At 35.7% G+C, this 17,552-nt stretch overlaps 1 protein-coding gene across 1 annotated transcript in view; it reads left to right on the forward strand.

The window, feature by feature from the left end:
• The window catches only part of LOC136040979 (uncharacterized), a 240,024-nt gene that overhangs the window by 213,850 nt on the left and 8,622 nt on the right, over positions 1 to 17,552 (forward strand). The window contains 2 exon segments of the mRNA XM_065725455.1: positions 1,350 to 11,170; positions 15,274 to 15,653. Of these exon segments, the coding sequence (XP_065581527.1) occupies positions 1,350 to 11,170; positions 15,274 to 15,653 (10,201 nt within the window).

Consider the following 17,552-nt stretch of genomic DNA (forward strand, 5'->3'; position numbering starts at 1 on the left):
CTACGATAATAGCGTTGCTACGGTTGAGGTAAGAAGTAAGGGTGTTTTGTAAGTAGGGGGGGGGCGTAAGGTTCCTTTGCAGTTGATTTTTTGGAAGACTAGGAAGTTAAGTCTTGGAATTAAGATTTGAATATTGTAAGCCTTGACCACGACAGTGGTCAAATATAGTTTTTAAATCCAGAAACTTCGAAAGACTGAGAAAAATTTGTTAAACAATTTGCGTTTGGCTGGCCGCGTTTTGACATGTTTTATGTACAATACGCGTATTTATGGCCATACATCAAACAGTAAGCTCTACGACAAATATAGGTCGATTCCATTTTAAGTGACTGTAGTTGAAGTAAAATGAAAATGACTTGGGCGCTTTTTGAGGTGGAAGGGTGGGATGGCTAAAATTTGTGCTTTTTGGCCAACCATCGAAGTCTGATTGGATGCAGTTCGTTCCCGAATAAGATAGGAAGAGATTAGAAGGAGAGATTTAAAGGAAGTTGGAATTCCATTGGAGGGGTAAAGCAAATGTATTGAATAGACTGGAGTGGAGGGGGATGTACGAAACTTTGTCTATCTCTGCTGCTCTGGTACTACAGTGAGATGCTACTAGCAGTAGCAATAATCTGAGGCCCATCGAGAACCCTACCGAGGCCCACCTCGGTAGAACCGAGAATTCGTCGAACTTGAAGCTTGCTTTCTTGACAAATGTAAAGAAGAACATTCAAGCTTGAATCAAAAGGGAAAGCAGGGACACTCATTACCCTCCCCCCGTCGTATCTCTCTGTCTCCCTCTCTTTCGGTTCCTATCTTTGTTTTCTCTCTCTTTCTTATTCTTTCCCTTCCTCTGTCTTCCTCCCTATGGTTGTATTATTGGTTTTCAAAATTTAAATACTTTTTATATCCCCAGAATTTTCCCCTAAAATCACCAATACTTGGAAACATAGCCTTTTTTGTTCATATATCTAAAACAACTTCAAATGGAACGGAAATGCTATTTTATTTGGCGCTATTTTTAGGGAGTTTATGTTTTCAGACTTTATAGTTTTAACATTTTCCAGCTAGGTAAAAAAATGAAGCCATGACAGTTATTTTGACTTGAGTTTTTTTTACTATGGATGTTTTTTATACAGCCTAACGTGTTAAAATTAATTAGACAAGTTAAAGCATATTTTTGACACCAAAGAGATTGCTTGAACCTATCATAGGCCTCAAAACTTACAGCATTGCGTACATTTCTAGCGTCACTGTATCATTATCCTACAGGACTGCATATTGAAAAATAGAATTTTCTCTTATAAAGCTATTTTTTAACAAAAAATCAAAATCATCGATTTTGACATTTTCCCTTCCTTTTCCAGCTGTCCTCCAGTTCTACAGCTGGTTCACGTCAAGATGATAAGAAATCTGATGCAAGGGAAAGAACAAGGGAAGATGAACATGAACAAGTTGAGGACTCGGCTACAAACATAGAAATCCCTATTAATGGACGTACCAATATGACTGAACCTCTGTGTGACCTGAATGAAGACAAAACTCGACCAGCTGGTGATACACGCATTTTGGAAGAAAAAATAGAAGTTGAACATCAATCAGTCACTGTTGAAAGACAAGAACTGAACGAACAGAGTTCTGATAATAACTACAAGGAAGAATTTGGTTTAGCTGAAGGTGTAAATATTCTAAGTCTTATCAAGACAGGATCACAGATAACTGTTTCTACAACAATTAAAGAAGAAGGTCAAGTCACAAAAGACAAAAAAGCTGTTAAATTACCATCTGCCGATTCAGGGGAAGACAAGGTAGAGCCTTTACCCCAACCACAGCTAACAAAGGAGCCTGAGTTTATTGAATATGAGGATCTTGACTCTCTTACAGGGTTTTTGATAACAAAAAAAGTATCTGCTCTTACGGGTGAAGTCATCCATAAGAGCGGTTTTGAAATACGAGATGACATACCAGTGGAACCAACTATAAGAGCAGAAAAGACAACAAGCCCAGAAAAGAGGGCTAAAGTGAAAGCCAAAATAAAGTCTCCAGGTACCGAAAAGGAAAAGAAAATCACGGACACAAATAAATCTGATATTGAAGTAGTGGAAGACAAAAAGAAAAACCTTTTCCAAGTTAAACCTCCAAAAGATTATTTAGAATTGGAGGAAATAGATCCCATGACTGGGTTTCTTGTTACTAAGAAGGTTTCTCGTCTAACGGGAGAAATAATTGAAGAGGCTGGCTTTAAAGTGGTTGTTGATCAACTAGATAATTCAAATACTTCTCCTGCAAGTGGAAAGTCTGAAGTATCTCTTATTCCCGAAAAATTGACAATTCCCTGCAGAGATGTTATAAACTCTGCTGAAGATGGATTTGTCCAACTAGAAAACCTTGGAACTGCTAATATAAAAGAATGTGAATCGAAAACCAGCAGTTGTACAAGCAGGGAAGTAGAACCCGTGAGTGATGCTGAATTGAAGGTAGGACCACCTCAAGGTCTTTTGGTGGATGAAACACCCGAAGTAAGTGATATTGTCACTTCAAAAAAAGCAACAGATCCCAGAAAACACATTAGAAAACCGAGTAACGAAGGACTGGTTAATGAAAATGATAAAATCTACGAATCAGAATTGGTAACAGCTAGCTATAAAAGTAAGGAAGGAGAATCTATAAGTGACCATGAATTTAAGAAAGCAACTCTTCATGGTGACGGAAAATCCGCCTCGTCTGACGCCATAGTAAAAAGTGATACAGGCACTGCCGAATCTATTCAAGATTCAGTCCTTCAGAGAAGGAAAACGTTGGAAGAAGAGCACGTGAATACTGAAGAATCAGAAGAATTCGATCCCATATCTGGCTGTGTTGTTAAAAGAAAAACAATTAAACGCATTATTACAGCAGCTCCAAATTTCACTTCTCAAGACGTTATGGAGCGAATTTCCAATTCATCCGGGGGAGCACCAATAGAGGAATATGGTACTGAAATACTCAAAGAGTTTGATGAGACAACAAAGACTTATAGAATAACAACTATTGGAAAGAAAGGAGATATTAAAACTACCAAAATTGTTAAAACAGTTAGAGAGATCTTCAATGAGGATAGTAGCGAGTCAGAAAGACGTAAAGGAACATCAAGTGCTGGTCCTGATTATTTGAAACCTTTGGATCAGCAAGATCTTGAACAAGTAGGTAATATTTGCGATATTGAAAAAGATGGAGACCACGATACAAAAGATGAACGTAGCTTTGAAATGGCAAAGAATGAAGGACAAGACGCCGCTGTCGACATAACAGAGAGAGATTTTTTGAAAACACCAGGATCCTCTTCAGTATCAATACCTGAAAAAAAAGAACAGTCAAATGAATGGTTGTGTATGGAAGATGCCTCAAAGGAAGGAAATGGACTTGATAAAGAAAATCAAGCAATAAAAGAATTTCAGATTGGTCCCCCAAGCACGAAAATTTTCAAAGATACAGAAGATAACAATGCACAGAAACCAGATTTTAGGGTTAGCAGAGATGGAAAAATTGATGAAGAAGTTGAAGATGCAATTCGTTATCTCGACTCTTCATTAACGGAAGAGCAAAGTTCTTCATTATTTAGCAGAGGTGTTATAAGAAAAAGCAAAGCGAATATTGCTAAGGAGCTACTAGAAAAATCTTCGATTTTATACGAAGGTGACCTTGAAACTAGCTCTAAACAAAAATGTAAGGACTCTTCAGTAGAAGCAAATGAAATCAACCGTATAACGGTTTCTGCATATCAAAAGGAACTAGGGCCCCAAACCAGATGCACAGCAGGACCTATTGAAAGCGTCAGTGAAATGAAAGAAGTTGACAAACTTCGAGAAGAAATTCAGAAAACTGAAGACTACAGTGACATAATTGTAGGCAAGATAATGCACGACACTGAAGCTGAAACGAAGAAAGGAGAAAAAAGAGGTAACGAAGCTGTTGAGCCTTCTGAAAAAAATATTGTACATGAAAATTCCAAGGAAGAAATAGAAGAAGAAATAGAGGAAGCAGAGGGAAAGACTTGGACAATTAATTTTAAAGAAACTCAAATTGTAGACAATTTTGATAGAGTGTTGGATAAGGGTGGTGAATTTGATGATATTTCGGAGCATCGTGTTGTAGATAAAATTGTGGAAACTGTTGTACCATTGCAGCAAAATATCGTAGCACTAGATGTTACAGATGATATCAAAGAGTTCAAGAAAAGGGAGGATCGCACAGGTACTGTTATCAAGCAAAAAATTATTCAAAAGGTTCAGAAAACTAGCTTTGTTAGTGTAGAGCCTGTTGTCCAAGATGAGGGACTGACAGAAAGTCAAAGCAAAATAGATCCGGATGACGTAACAGAAGAACTTGACGATGAAATGGGAGCCATTGTAAAACGCCATATTGTTAGAGAAGTTACAAAATCAATCACACCTTTACTTTCTGAAGCTGAAGTACAGGAAGACGATATTTCTAAAAATATTGAAGAATTTGAAGAGAAGGATAATAGAATGGGGACTCTCGTGCATACAAGCTCTTTTGCTCCCGCACAACCTAATATTTCGTCTGAGCAAAAAGAAGAAACTCACTCTAGAGATGATTCTAATGAAGAAACCGAAGAAATTGACGATAGGGCAGAAATTGTCATGAAACGTCGCATCATCAGAAAAGCTATTCAATCTACTGTAGTTGTACAGTCGGATACTGGATTGCAAGGAGACGATATCCCTGAATATAGTGAAGAATTTGAGGAAGCATATGATAAAGAAGGAACTATTGATAAGCGAGCAGCTACCAAAAACGATAAAGAAAGCTCTTTCGTGAGTCTTGAGCCTACTGATTCTTCCGGGTGGGATCTTGAAGCTCAAAATAGAAAAGATACTGATGAGGAAGTAGATGAATCTGAAAAGGCTGGTAGCAGGGGAGGATCTATAATAAAACGTCGTGTAGTCAGACAGACTATAAGATCTAGTATACCTTTTGAGACAGGAACTAAAGTAAGTGAAAGAGCTATTCCTGGAGATACTGAAGAATTTGAAGAAAGAGATGATAAGACAGGAACTATTATCAAGCGAAGAATTGTACAGAGTATAAAGAAAACATCTCTGGTGTCTCTGCAGCCTAAAGAGCCACAAGTCCCTGAATATAGTGATGAAGAGGTAGAAGAAACTGAAGAATTTGATGACAAGATTGGATCCATTGTAAGACACCGTATAGTCAGAAGGGTTATAAGACCTGTTGTTCCCTTAGAAGTAAATATGAAATATGGAGAAGATGATACTCCTGAAGTCTCCCAAGAAAGTATGGAAAAAGTCGAAGAAACTGGTGCTATCACTAACCAAACAATCGTGCCAAGAGTTACAAAAACTTCTTTAGTTAGTGTTGTCCCTATAGGTTCATTTGAAGAATATAAACCGGTTGGAAGCAGTGAAAGATCTGAGAAAGAGTTAAAAGAAACTGAAGAAGTTGGTAACCAAATAAAGGCTGTCATGATAGGCCGAAAGAGATCTGCTCTGCCTGCAGAATCATGCACAAAGCTAAAAGATTGTGACACTGTCGATGAATTTGTAGAAAATGACGAGCAAGAGAAGCAGACAGAAGGTGCAATTGAACGAAAATTGGACCGAAAAGATCAAAAAACTTCTTTAGTCACTATGCAGCCAGTCGAGCCCTCTAGTAAGGGTTTTGAAGCTCTAGGAGGAAGCGATTCGAATGAAGAAATGGAAGAAACAGAAGAAGTAGATGAACAATCAAGAATTATACATAAACGCGACATTGCTGGAAGGGCTATAAGTTCTACTGAATCTTTAGAGCAAGATGTCAAATTGAAAAAATATAATGCTCCTGAAGAGATGGAAGATATTAACGAAAAATATAATACAAGTAGAACAATAAGCAAGCGGAGAATTGTTCGAAACGAGCAGAAAACTTATTTGGGTGAAAATGTACCCAGTGAACTATCAAAAGAACCTAGAGAAACTCCAAGGGGAAAAGAATCTGATGAAGAAGCTGAGGAGACAATAGCAGTAGATGATGAAACAGGAGCTGTCATAAGACGTCGAATTGTCAAAAAAATTATAAGACCTGATGCATCTTTAGACTCAAGAGTCAAATTGCAAGAAGATGATCCTACTGAAGAGATTGAAGAATTTGAAGAGTTGGATGGCGAAACCGGTGCTATAGTTACGCGGAGAATTGTAAGACAATTTCAAAGAACTTCCTTTTTTGGAGAACAGCCTGTTGTGTTATCTAATCAGCCTGTCAAAACTCAAAGTGGCGATGATTCTAATGATGAGATAGAGGAGATCGAAGAAACTGATGATAAAACAGGCTCTATCATAAAACGCCGTATTATAAGAAAAATTACAAGATCAAATGTGCCATTAATGGCAAGTGACAAATTGGCAGAAAAAGTTCCTCCTGAAGAATTCCAGGAGTTCGAGGAAAAAGATGTCAAAACCGGTACTATCATTAAACGAAGAATTGTAAGAAGCATGCCTCAAACTCCCTTTGACAGTCCACATACTACGGATGCTGCTAAACAGCCAGTAGAATCTCACAGGGGACTCGAATCTGACCCAGAGTTAGAAGAGACAGAAGAAGTGGATGAAAGTACAGGAAACATCATAAAACGGAAAATTATTAGGAGAGTTGTCAAATCAGCCTTACTTTTAGAGGAAGGAACCAAATTACAAGAATGTGATCCAGAGTTAGAAGAGACGGAAGAAGTGGATGAGAATACAGGAAACATCATAAAACGGAAAATTGTTAGGAGAATTGTCAAATCAACCTTACCTTTAGAGGAAGGAACCCAATTACAAGAATGTGATCCAGAGTTAGAAGAGACGGAAGACGTGGATGAGAATACAGGAAACATCATAAAACGGAAAATTATTAGGAGAATTGTCAAATCAACCTTACCTTTAGAGGAAGGAACCAAATTACAAGAATGTGATCCAGAGTTAAAAGAGACGGAAGAAGTGGATGAGAATAGAGGAAACATCATAAAACGGAAAATTATTAGGAGAATTGTCAAATCAACCTTACCTTTAGAGGAAGGGACCAAATTACAAGAATGTGATCCAGAGTTAGAAGAAGTGGATGAGAATACAGGAAACATCATAAAACAGAAAATTATTAGGAGAATTGATAAATCAACCTTACCCTTAGTTGAAGGAACTAAATTTCAAGAATGTGATCCAGAGTTAGAAGAGACGGAAGAAATGGATGAGAATACAGGAAACATCATAAAACGGAAAATTATTAGGAGAATTGTCAAATCAACCTTACCTTTAGAGGAAGGAACCGAATTCCAAGAGTATGATCCAGAGATAGAAGAGACGGAAGAAGTGGATGAGAATACAGGAAACATCATAAAACGGAAAATTATTAGGAGAATTGTCAAATCAACCTTACCTTTAGAGGAAGGGACCAAATTACAAGAGTGTGATCCAGAGTTAGAAGAGTCGGAAGAAGTGGATGAGAATACAGGAAACATCATAAAGCGGAAAATTATTAGGAAAATTGTCAAATCAACCTTACCTTTAGAGGAAGCAACCAAATTACAAGAATGTGATCCAGAGATAGAAGAGACGGAAGAAGTGGATGAGAATACAGGAAACATCATAAAACGGAAAATTATTGGGAGAATTGTCAAATCAACCTTACCTTTAGAGGAAGGAACCGAATTCCAAGAGTGTGATCCAGAGATAGAAGAGACGGAAGAAGTGGATGAGAATACAGGAAATATCATAAAACGGAAAATTATTAGGAGAATTGTCAAATCAACCTTACCGTTAGAGGAAGGAACCAAATTACAAGAATGTGATCCAGAGTTAGAAGAGACGGAAGACGTGGATGAGAATACAGGAAACATCATAAAACGGAAAATTATTTGGAGAATTGTCAAATCAACCTTACCTTTAGAGGAAGGAACCAAATTACAAGAATCTGATCCTGAGTTAGAAGAGACGGAAGAAGTGGATGAGAATACAGGAAACATCATAAAACGGAAAATTACTAGGAGAATTGTCAAATCAACCTTACCTTTAGAGGAAGGGACCAAATTACAAGAGTGTGATCCAGAGTTAGAAGAGTCGGAAGAAGTGGATGAGAATACAGGAAACATCATAAAGCGGAAAATTATTAGGAGAATTGTCAAATCAACCTTACCTTTAGAGGAAGGAACCAAATTACAAGAATGTGATCCAGAGATAGAAGAAACGGAAGAAGTGGATGAGAATACAGGAAACATCATAAAACGGAAAATTATTAGGAGAATTTTCGAATCAACCTTACCTTTAGAGGAAGGAACCAAATTACAAGAATGTGATCCAGAGTTAGAAGAGACGGAAGAAGTGGATGAGAATACAGGAAACATCATAAAACGAAAAATTATTAGGAGAATTGTCAAATCAACCTTACCTTTAGAGGAAGGGACCAAATTACAAGAATGTGATCCAGAGTTAGAAGAGACGGAAGAAGTGGATGAGAATACAGGAAACATCATAAAACGGAAAATTACTAGGAGAATTGTCAAATCAACCTTACCTTTAGAGGAAGGGACCAAATTACAAGAGTGTGATCCAGAGTTAGAAGAGTCGGAAGAAGTGGATGAGAATACAGGAAACATCATAAAGCGGAAAATTATTAGGAGAATTGTCAAATCAACCTTACCTTTAGAGGAAGGAACCGAATTCCAAGAGTGTGATCCAGAGATAGAAGAGACGGAAGAAGTGGATGAGAATACGGGAAACATCATAAAACGGAAAATTATTGGGAGAATTGTCAAATCAACCTTACCTTTAGAGGAAGGAACCGAATTCCAAGAGTGTGATCCAGAGATAGAAGAGACGGAAGAAGTGGATGAGAATACAGGAAATATCATAAAACGGAAAATTATTAGGAGAATTGTCAAATCAACCTTACCTTTAGAGGAAGGAACCAAATTACAAGAATGTGATCCAGAGTTAGAAGAGACGGAAGAAGTGGATGAGAATACAGGAAACATCATAAAACGGAAAATTACTAGGAGAATTGTCAAATCAACCTTACCTTTAGAGGAAGGGACCAAATTACAAGAGTGTGATCCAGAGTTAGAAGAGTCGGAAGAAGTGGATGAGAATACAGGAAACATCATAAAGCGGAAAATTATTAGGAGAATTGTCAAATCAACCTTACCTTTAGAGGAAGGAACCAAATTACAAGAATGTGATCCAGAGTTAGAAGAGACGGAAGAAGTGGATGAGAATACAGGAAACATCATAAAACGGAAAATTATTAGGAGAATTGTCAAATCAACCTTACCTTTAGAGGAAGGGACCAAATTACTAGAATGTGACCCAGAGTTAGAAGAGTCGGAAGAAGTAGATGAGAATACAGGAAACATCATAAAACGGAAAATTATTAGTAGAATTGTCAAATCAACCTTACCTTTAGAGGAAGGAACCAAATTCCAAGAATGTGATCCAGAGTTAGAAGAGACGGAAGAAGTGGATGAGAATACAGGAAACATCATAAAACGGAAAATTACTAGGAGAATTGTCAAATCAACCTTACCTTTAGAGGAAGGGACCAAATTACAAGAATGTGACCCAGAGTTAGAAGAGTCGGAAGAAGTGGATGAGAATACAGGAAACATCATAAATCGGAAAATTATTAGGAGAATTGTCAAATCAACCTTACCTTTAGAGGAAGGAACCAAATTACAAGAATGTGACCCTCAAGAAGAAATCAAAGTAATTGAAGATAAGGACGACAAAACTGGAACAATCATTGAGCGAAGAATTGTGAGAAAAGTACGGAAAAGTTCTTTGCTCCATGTACTACCTACTGAGTTATCCGAGATTTCTATGAAACCAAAAACTGAAGAAAATGCTAATGAAGGGGTACAAGATACCAAAGAAGTTGATATCGAAGCTGAAGCTGTCAGAAAGTTTAGCCCTGTTAGGAAACTCACAAAGGCAGATACAGTTTTAAAGTCAACTTCAGACTCACTAAACTCCGATGGTCCTAACGTGCTTCTAAGCCAAAAAATAGAAGCAGCAATGCAACAGACTTCTTCTGGGATCACAGCACAAAATAAGGATGAGGTAGAAGCTTTAGCTCAAACTGGTAAACCTGCATACTTTGAGGGAGATGCCAGTTCCTTGATTCAGTCTGACGTTAGCTCTGCTGGTAAGCCAGCCTCATTTTCCCAAATGCAAGACGTAACCGATATGCCCGGGGAAATTGTAGAAATAGAAGAATTTGATGGAAAAACTGAGGTAACCACCAAGCGAAAAATTGTTAGGAGTACTCTGGAGTCTCCCACTTCTGGTAGACAGGTCATTGGAATTCCGCCAGAATCTTTAGACCGTCAGGTTAATTTCACAACAGAAGCTATTTTATCAGCAGGGTCAACTTTCAGTGGAATAATAGGTACTAGCGAAGAATCCTTGTCATCTGTGCCATTTAAACCTCGAAAAGAGGGCGATGAAACAAGAGAATATCAGGCTCTGACTTCAGCCTCTGGATATACTTCAGCTTGTGGATCTTTAGTATCCGGCATTAGTCGGAAAGGCTCAAACTCAACAATTTCTGAAATTTCTGATTCATCTTTTCAAATAAGCACATGTCTTCATGATCAAGTTTTCCAGGTTCCTGATTCTGAGATGCAAATTAGCTTTAAGGATTTTGACTTAGGTCTGAGCAGTTCAAGTTCGATGAGAAAAGATTCAAACTCTTCAACAATATCACAGATTTCTGAATCTATTAGGAAATCGAGTCAAGAAAGTTTCAGAACAACCGTCCTTAGCGCAAAACATAGTGAAACAGGCTCTGGGGGTACTGCAATTAGTTCAACTCCAGATGAAGATATTTCATACCGTTGCAGTCCTAAAAAAGATTCTGTAAGTGGCTCACAACGAAAGCTCAGTTCGCTTAGTGAAGACGGTTCAATAGTATCAGAGACGTCTGAAATCGTCGGCGGTCGTCGTGTTGTAAGAAGAACAATCGTTACTCAGGTTATACAAACGTATGAGGATGATGACGAGGATGGTGAGTGGAAGCTGGTATCCGAAGAGGCTAAAGTGGAGACTTTTCCAGGCAATATTCAGGAAGGGGAAGCAACAAGAACTAGTATCCAAAATCTACCTGAATCTGTCCTACCATCCAGTGCCCTAGATCGTCCAGCATTTGTAACAGTTGGAAGGTAAGGATTTTTGAATCCCCAACTCCTAAGCAGGGTACTTGTCTGTTATAGCGCCTATGTTATAGTGCCTGTCTATATAGAAGCTAAGTAGAACCTGTTTCTTTGGTTTTTTTTTTCTTTCAGCATAGCGTGAGACAAACAAAGACAAGAGACAGAATACATGAGAATATATAATTTGGGCTATATATTTGCACGTTAGGGGTTGTGAGGGTAAAGTATTTGGACAATTTGATGTTAGAAAATAGTTTTTATTTCATAATATGCATAATAATTGTACCCAACACATTTTGCATGCATACCTGCTGTACTTTACTCCCACCCCCCTAATATACAAAAAACTTAGCCCAAATTGGTTTCTAAAGTATTATATTTTCATCCTGTTTTGTGATATGATTGTTCAGAGAAATTAGTCAGAGATCAGTTCAATCAATAAAGATCGCACGCTCAAAGAAAACTGGTTTTATACATAGGCGTCATAACAGAAAAGTACCCTAGGTTGTTCTTATTTTAAAAACTTTTTGTCTGTGCCAAGGGAGGGATGGAATGATGTTTTATGGTCGATACCGGCCAAAAATGCTACTTTTCAAAATGCCTGGTCATGATAAAACCAAAAAGTTTAGAGCCTTGTTGTTATTCGGATGGTTTCATATTGTCTAGCCCAGAAGTATGTACGCTACAGCCCGCAGGCCATATGTGGCCTGCAGAAAAATATCGTTTACACGTTTCGTAATGTTAATTTCTTTTCTCAATTGGATTATTTTGATCGTTATACTTTTGACAAACAGTAGAAAATGTACAAAATTTTCCTGTTACATACAATGCAATTTTTTCCGTATATTTCCTTCGGTTAGACTGCTGGTCAAACAAATCCCTTTTACTCGACATCCATTATGATAAACGGCAATTATTATATATGTTAATTTTCTATTTCTAGCTTTGAACGTATCTCATTTTGAAATTTAAAATGTATTGGACTTTTTTAGTGCAGTGCGGGTGTTAAGTTAATTCGACATGGATACATATTATCACTAATCCGTGTTTTGTTGTTAATTGTAATTAAAGTTTATGAAATATATGTAGCCTCTGTTGAAATGAAGTTTATAATCTAGCCCCCGGAATAAATTTTTTGCCCACTTCTGGCCAAGGCATTGTAAATAATTTAAAAAATAATCAATCACTAAATAGAAATAACTCAATAATCAATCAGCCCATAACAGCTACAGGATATTTTTTGCCTATATACTGTTTTTTGATTTAGTGTTACAATTTATTCCAAGTAACTAGCATTGCACTTCCTGGCTGAAGGGCCAAGAAACGGAGATCAGCACCGCCGGTACGGACTGTAAAGTCTAATGCCGTATACTTTACCTTTTTTTTACCCTTTTTAAGTAACTAGCAATGACTCTAATAACCGTTAGCTTTCACAACTGTTTTTACAAACATTAATAGCCGTTAGGACTAATATCCGTTAGTTTTAGAATACATTATTTTTTTTTAAGAATTTTACATGATTTCTATACGTTCAAAATTTTCAAGAAATATAGTACGGATAGAACTGTGGTCTAGAAAATTAGCTTTTTAAAAGAGGCTTTGTAAAATATTTATAATAAAAAGTAAAACCCGTATCATTATTAAACATAAATGATTACTATAACAGGTCATTAAAAATGATAATAGGCTTTGTAAAATAGGCTTTGTTGATAATAATAATGAAAAATATTGCTTATAATTGTTTTTTTTTCCATTTGTTTATAATTTTCTATAAGTGTAGGACTCTGCATGAATGTGGGTCAAGTCTAAAAAAGCAGTTTATGAAAAACGACCTGTGTAATAGTAAAACATTAAAAATAAGTAATAACAGTAAATTATTATTCATACGAAATAACTACTATAAAAGATATTTAGAAATGCATATTTAACAACTACATAATAAAAGAACTAATAAAAAATTAGAATTAATGATAATAATGAAAAATGTCAATTTGTTTGTTTAATTTGTAAAATTTTTGATTAATTGGTTAATATATATTAAATAATATTACTAGGTAAATAAAGCTGTCAAACATTACAGTTTTTCAGCTAAATTGGATTAGTCCGTATTTTGGCGTCCAAAACAAAATTTTTGACACTTTAAATTTCGTCTAAATAACTTTGTTTAATTGACAAATAGAAAAAAAAACACAAAATAATTGTGAAAAACATAAAAAAAGGGATTTGGCACCTAAATCCCTTTTAAAAAAAATCGTATTTTTTTATTCATACGTATAAAATTTTTTATTCATACGTATTTTTTTTATTAAATATTCATTTAGAAATCGTATTCCACTTTTAAAAAAGTGGAATACGAACTTTAAATGAGTATTTTGACCCTATATATAAGGGCCTTAGTAAAACAAAGGAAAAAAAGCCATGAAAGTATGATCGTTAAAACTAAAATCTTTTTTTATCAGAATTTTTACCAAATTGGATTAGTCCCTATTTTGGCGTCCAAAAAGAGATTTTTGACACTTTAAATTTCGTCTAAATAACTTTGTTTAATTGACAAATAGAAAAAAAAACACAAAATAATTGTGAAAAACATAAAAAAAAGGGATTTGGCACCTAAATCCCTTTTTAAAAAATCGTATTTTTTTATTCATACGTATAAAATTTTTTATTCATACGTATTTTTTTTATTAAATATTCATTTAAAAATCGTATTCCACTTTAAAAAAAAGTGGAATACGAACTTTAAATGAGTATTTTGACCCTATATATAAGGGGCTCAGTAAAACAAAGGAAAAAAAGCCATAAAAGTATGATCGTTAAAACTAAAATCTTTTTTTATAAGAATTTTTACCAAATTGGATTAGTCCCTATTTTGGCGTCCAAAAAGAGATTTTTGACACTTTAAATTTCGTCTAAATAATTTTGTTTAATTGACAAATAGAAAAAATCACAAAATAATGTGAAAAACAAAGAAAAAGGGATTTAGTACCTAGCGTTCGACTATAGAACAGTGGAATGTGAAATTTAAATGAATATTTTAATCCTATATATAAGGGCCGTCCTCAGTAAAACAAGGAAAAAAGCCACATTAGAGTATGATCATTAAAACTAAAACCCTTTTTATCATAATCATAATTATCACCAAAACTCAAATCATCATTACTTTAGGGATGTTCAACTAGGACTATAAAACAATGATATACATTCTTCTTTTTCGTCCAAAGAACTTTTTGATGTTAAAAATGCGAAGAAACGACAGTAAAAAGTTATTTTTTGGTGTCCCAAGAGTTTTCAAACAGACGTTAAAATTGCTATTAAAAACTGCTAAAAACTGCTACTTAAAATGACCGTAAACTACTAAAAAGCACTGCTTGATGGTTTACGTCCTATCAGCTTTTTGATTATGAAAATAGGGAAAATGGCAATGTTTGCAATCGTCCTTTAACTTCTTCTTTGATACTAAAAAAGTTGCCATAAAACTGCTTGAACCCTTATTTTTGCATCCAAATTAGTTTGTCCGATGAAACAAAATGGAAGAAAAGAAAATAAAACTACTAAAAAAGGTTTTCATTGGCAGATGAGTTAACTGAAGGGGTCGGGGATAATTAAAAAAAAATACCCCTCCTCACGAATTGACATAACTTCTCTAATGTCCAAGTAATCGTGTTTTAGTTTTTATACACTGTAGCCTACAATGAAAAATAACGACTTTACACGGGAAGCAAAGAAACGCTTCTATGCTGGTCACGAATACACCTTTGTCTTTGAAATGTTCCATAAAAGGGACTAATCCTTTACAAACGTGAATTATCATGTCTTTTAAATCGTTATTTTAAGGCGGTTAGGTAAAACCAGCGATGAGTCGATAATAGAGTAAGTTTTGATAAAATGCAGTTTTTTTTTTCAAAGACATTATTTTACTAGCTAGAGATTACGTTTGTTTTAGCTATCTCCGTACATTTTTCGTCACACAGAATTCCATCATTCTGTATCATCCACGTCAAAGACAACTTAATGGGATTCGATCAAGTCAAGTAATACATTTTACATATATTAAATTTTTAATTATGTATTATACATGTTATATAAATTATATACAACCCATTCTATTCCAGGACCTTTGAACAGCAGACTGAACCAGAGTACAGCGGCACAGAAAGTGAACACAGCTCCTTAAACTACGACCATGGGGCAAGTACGCGCAGCCATTACGCATTTTCTGAACATCATTATAGCGGTACTGAAAGTGGCCAGTCCTCACTTCAATACATACATGAACAAGAAACGACAGATTCACAGATTGACCATCAAAATGGCAACGATAATGATGATATTAATAGTAACAGTAGTGGAGGGGGGTTGACACCTGGACATGTTGAGGATAATAGGCAACGAACGCTCTCAACGTCGTCCCATAGAAGTGATACATCACCACAAGCTACTAATAATGTACATGGTGATTTTGATCCTATAGCGGCCTGGGGTAAACCACTTGGTAATTCTATTTTAAATTATTTTTATTATTTTTAACTTTGGTCCACCGTACCACAATTAAAAGTTAGTAGAATATACGAAATAATTAAAAAGACATACGAATATAATAAGAGGCAGTAAACAAAGAATACTATAAATAAAAGGAAGAATAGATAAAATAAATAAATTTAATCATAAATAAAAGGTAAAACTAATGGTGTAATTTATTTATTTTTTGTAGTGTAGGCGAAAAAAGTTTTTAAGGAATCTAATAAAAAGGATTTTCTTTTAAAGAAATTTTTTTGTTAAATATGGAATTAAAGTCAATTTTCACTTTAGCTCAAAAGAAAGAATGTCAGGTCGAACGTATGATGGGGATAGCTAAAACTCGATCTCGCACAACCTGTAAATATTTCTTCACAGAACGTTTAGAGTACCATCAGAACCCGACCTATGTAGTTCAGACAACTGTAGCTCTGACCAGATCTAAGCCTCGAAAGTCTGGTTTTTGTCAGCAAGGCAATTGTCAAGCAAAATTTTCAAAGGAACAGATGGAGTCCTTTCAATATAACTTAAGACGGTGGTATCCAACCTTTATTTCACCACAATTCCATTAAAGATACTTGTTCATATTTTGTCTCTCTCCCGTTGTATAAAAAAATACAAACACAAAAAGACAAATACACACACAAAACAAATAAAACACAATACAGAACAAGCACAAAAAACTCCTCCTATTTTATAAAATCACACAAACACAAGTATTTTAGAACTAACACTTTTTTAAGAGAAGCTCCCAGTTAATGAGATGGTTGTGCTTGTGTATTAGAGCAAGTTTATCAAATTTCGGTGTCTATGGCGAGATAGCTAAACAAAGCCCCTTTTCTGCAAACACAAACACAAAAAGTTTCTACAACCAAGCGAGCACGATTTTTTGCTGTCACTTCAGCTAATACAGTTTTCAAAACTTGATTTGCGAATGGTCGCTATACTTGACAAAATGTTATATTCACTCGTAATGTCTAGCCAAAATTGAATTAGAAATACACTTTGAATTTTTCTTTCTCATTATTATAAATGCAAATTCGTCATCTTCTTCACCAGTAAATTGATTCTGTATCTCCGGGTTTTTGGTAAAACTTGACATCATTAAATAATTCAAAAATTGAACTAACAAAGAATCCAAGTATTCAAAACATAGACTTTTATTTGCTTCTATATTATCGAGGTGTATAAATTTCAAAGTGGAAACATGTCAGACTTATAAAACTCTAAAATCCATAGGCAAAATCCGCAACATAAATAACTCCGCGCTGACTCAACCCAGTGACAGGACTTTTCAAGATGTCTACTAGAGTTCGAGAGTAAGGCGAACAGAGTAGCTGGGACTACGGGGGTTAAAATGCTTGGAGTTGACTGTAGTTCAACTACAGTCAGTAAAAATTCAAGGGTCGAACGTAGCTTTATGTTCTTGTGCTCTTTTTACTTTTTTGGTAATAACAAGACGAAGAACTCTGCTGTCTGACATCAATGGAATTACATCCGACAACCACTTCGATCAGTCTGCTGCAGCTCCTCCAGCGGTCTTCAGCCAGTCTCTGCCCCATCTCCTACCATGCCTACGGAGCTCATGGCTCAAGATTCTTTGAATTTTTGTCAAATATTTTTCATCCGTCCTCCCCCATTTGGTCTGTCTCCAGGATGGTAATGGCTAATGAGGTCTCGAAATCTCGCACCTTTGGGGTAGCGCAAGATTTCTAAGAAGTTTGAGGTGACGTCTTTTGATGATAGAGGACGCAGATATAAGGGCACATATAAGAAATTATAGAAAACTATAAGCATATCGAGATTTTATCGAGAGGGGGCGTCAGCATGCATAGAAAGGCCCATTTTGAAAACGTAAATACCCTATATTACGTCG

Source organism: Artemia franciscana, chromosome 21 (genome assembly GCF_032884065.1).
Source record: "Artemia franciscana chromosome 21, ASM3288406v1, whole genome shotgun sequence".
NCBI lineage: Eukaryota > Metazoa > Arthropoda > Branchiopoda > Anostraca > Artemiidae > Artemia > Artemia franciscana.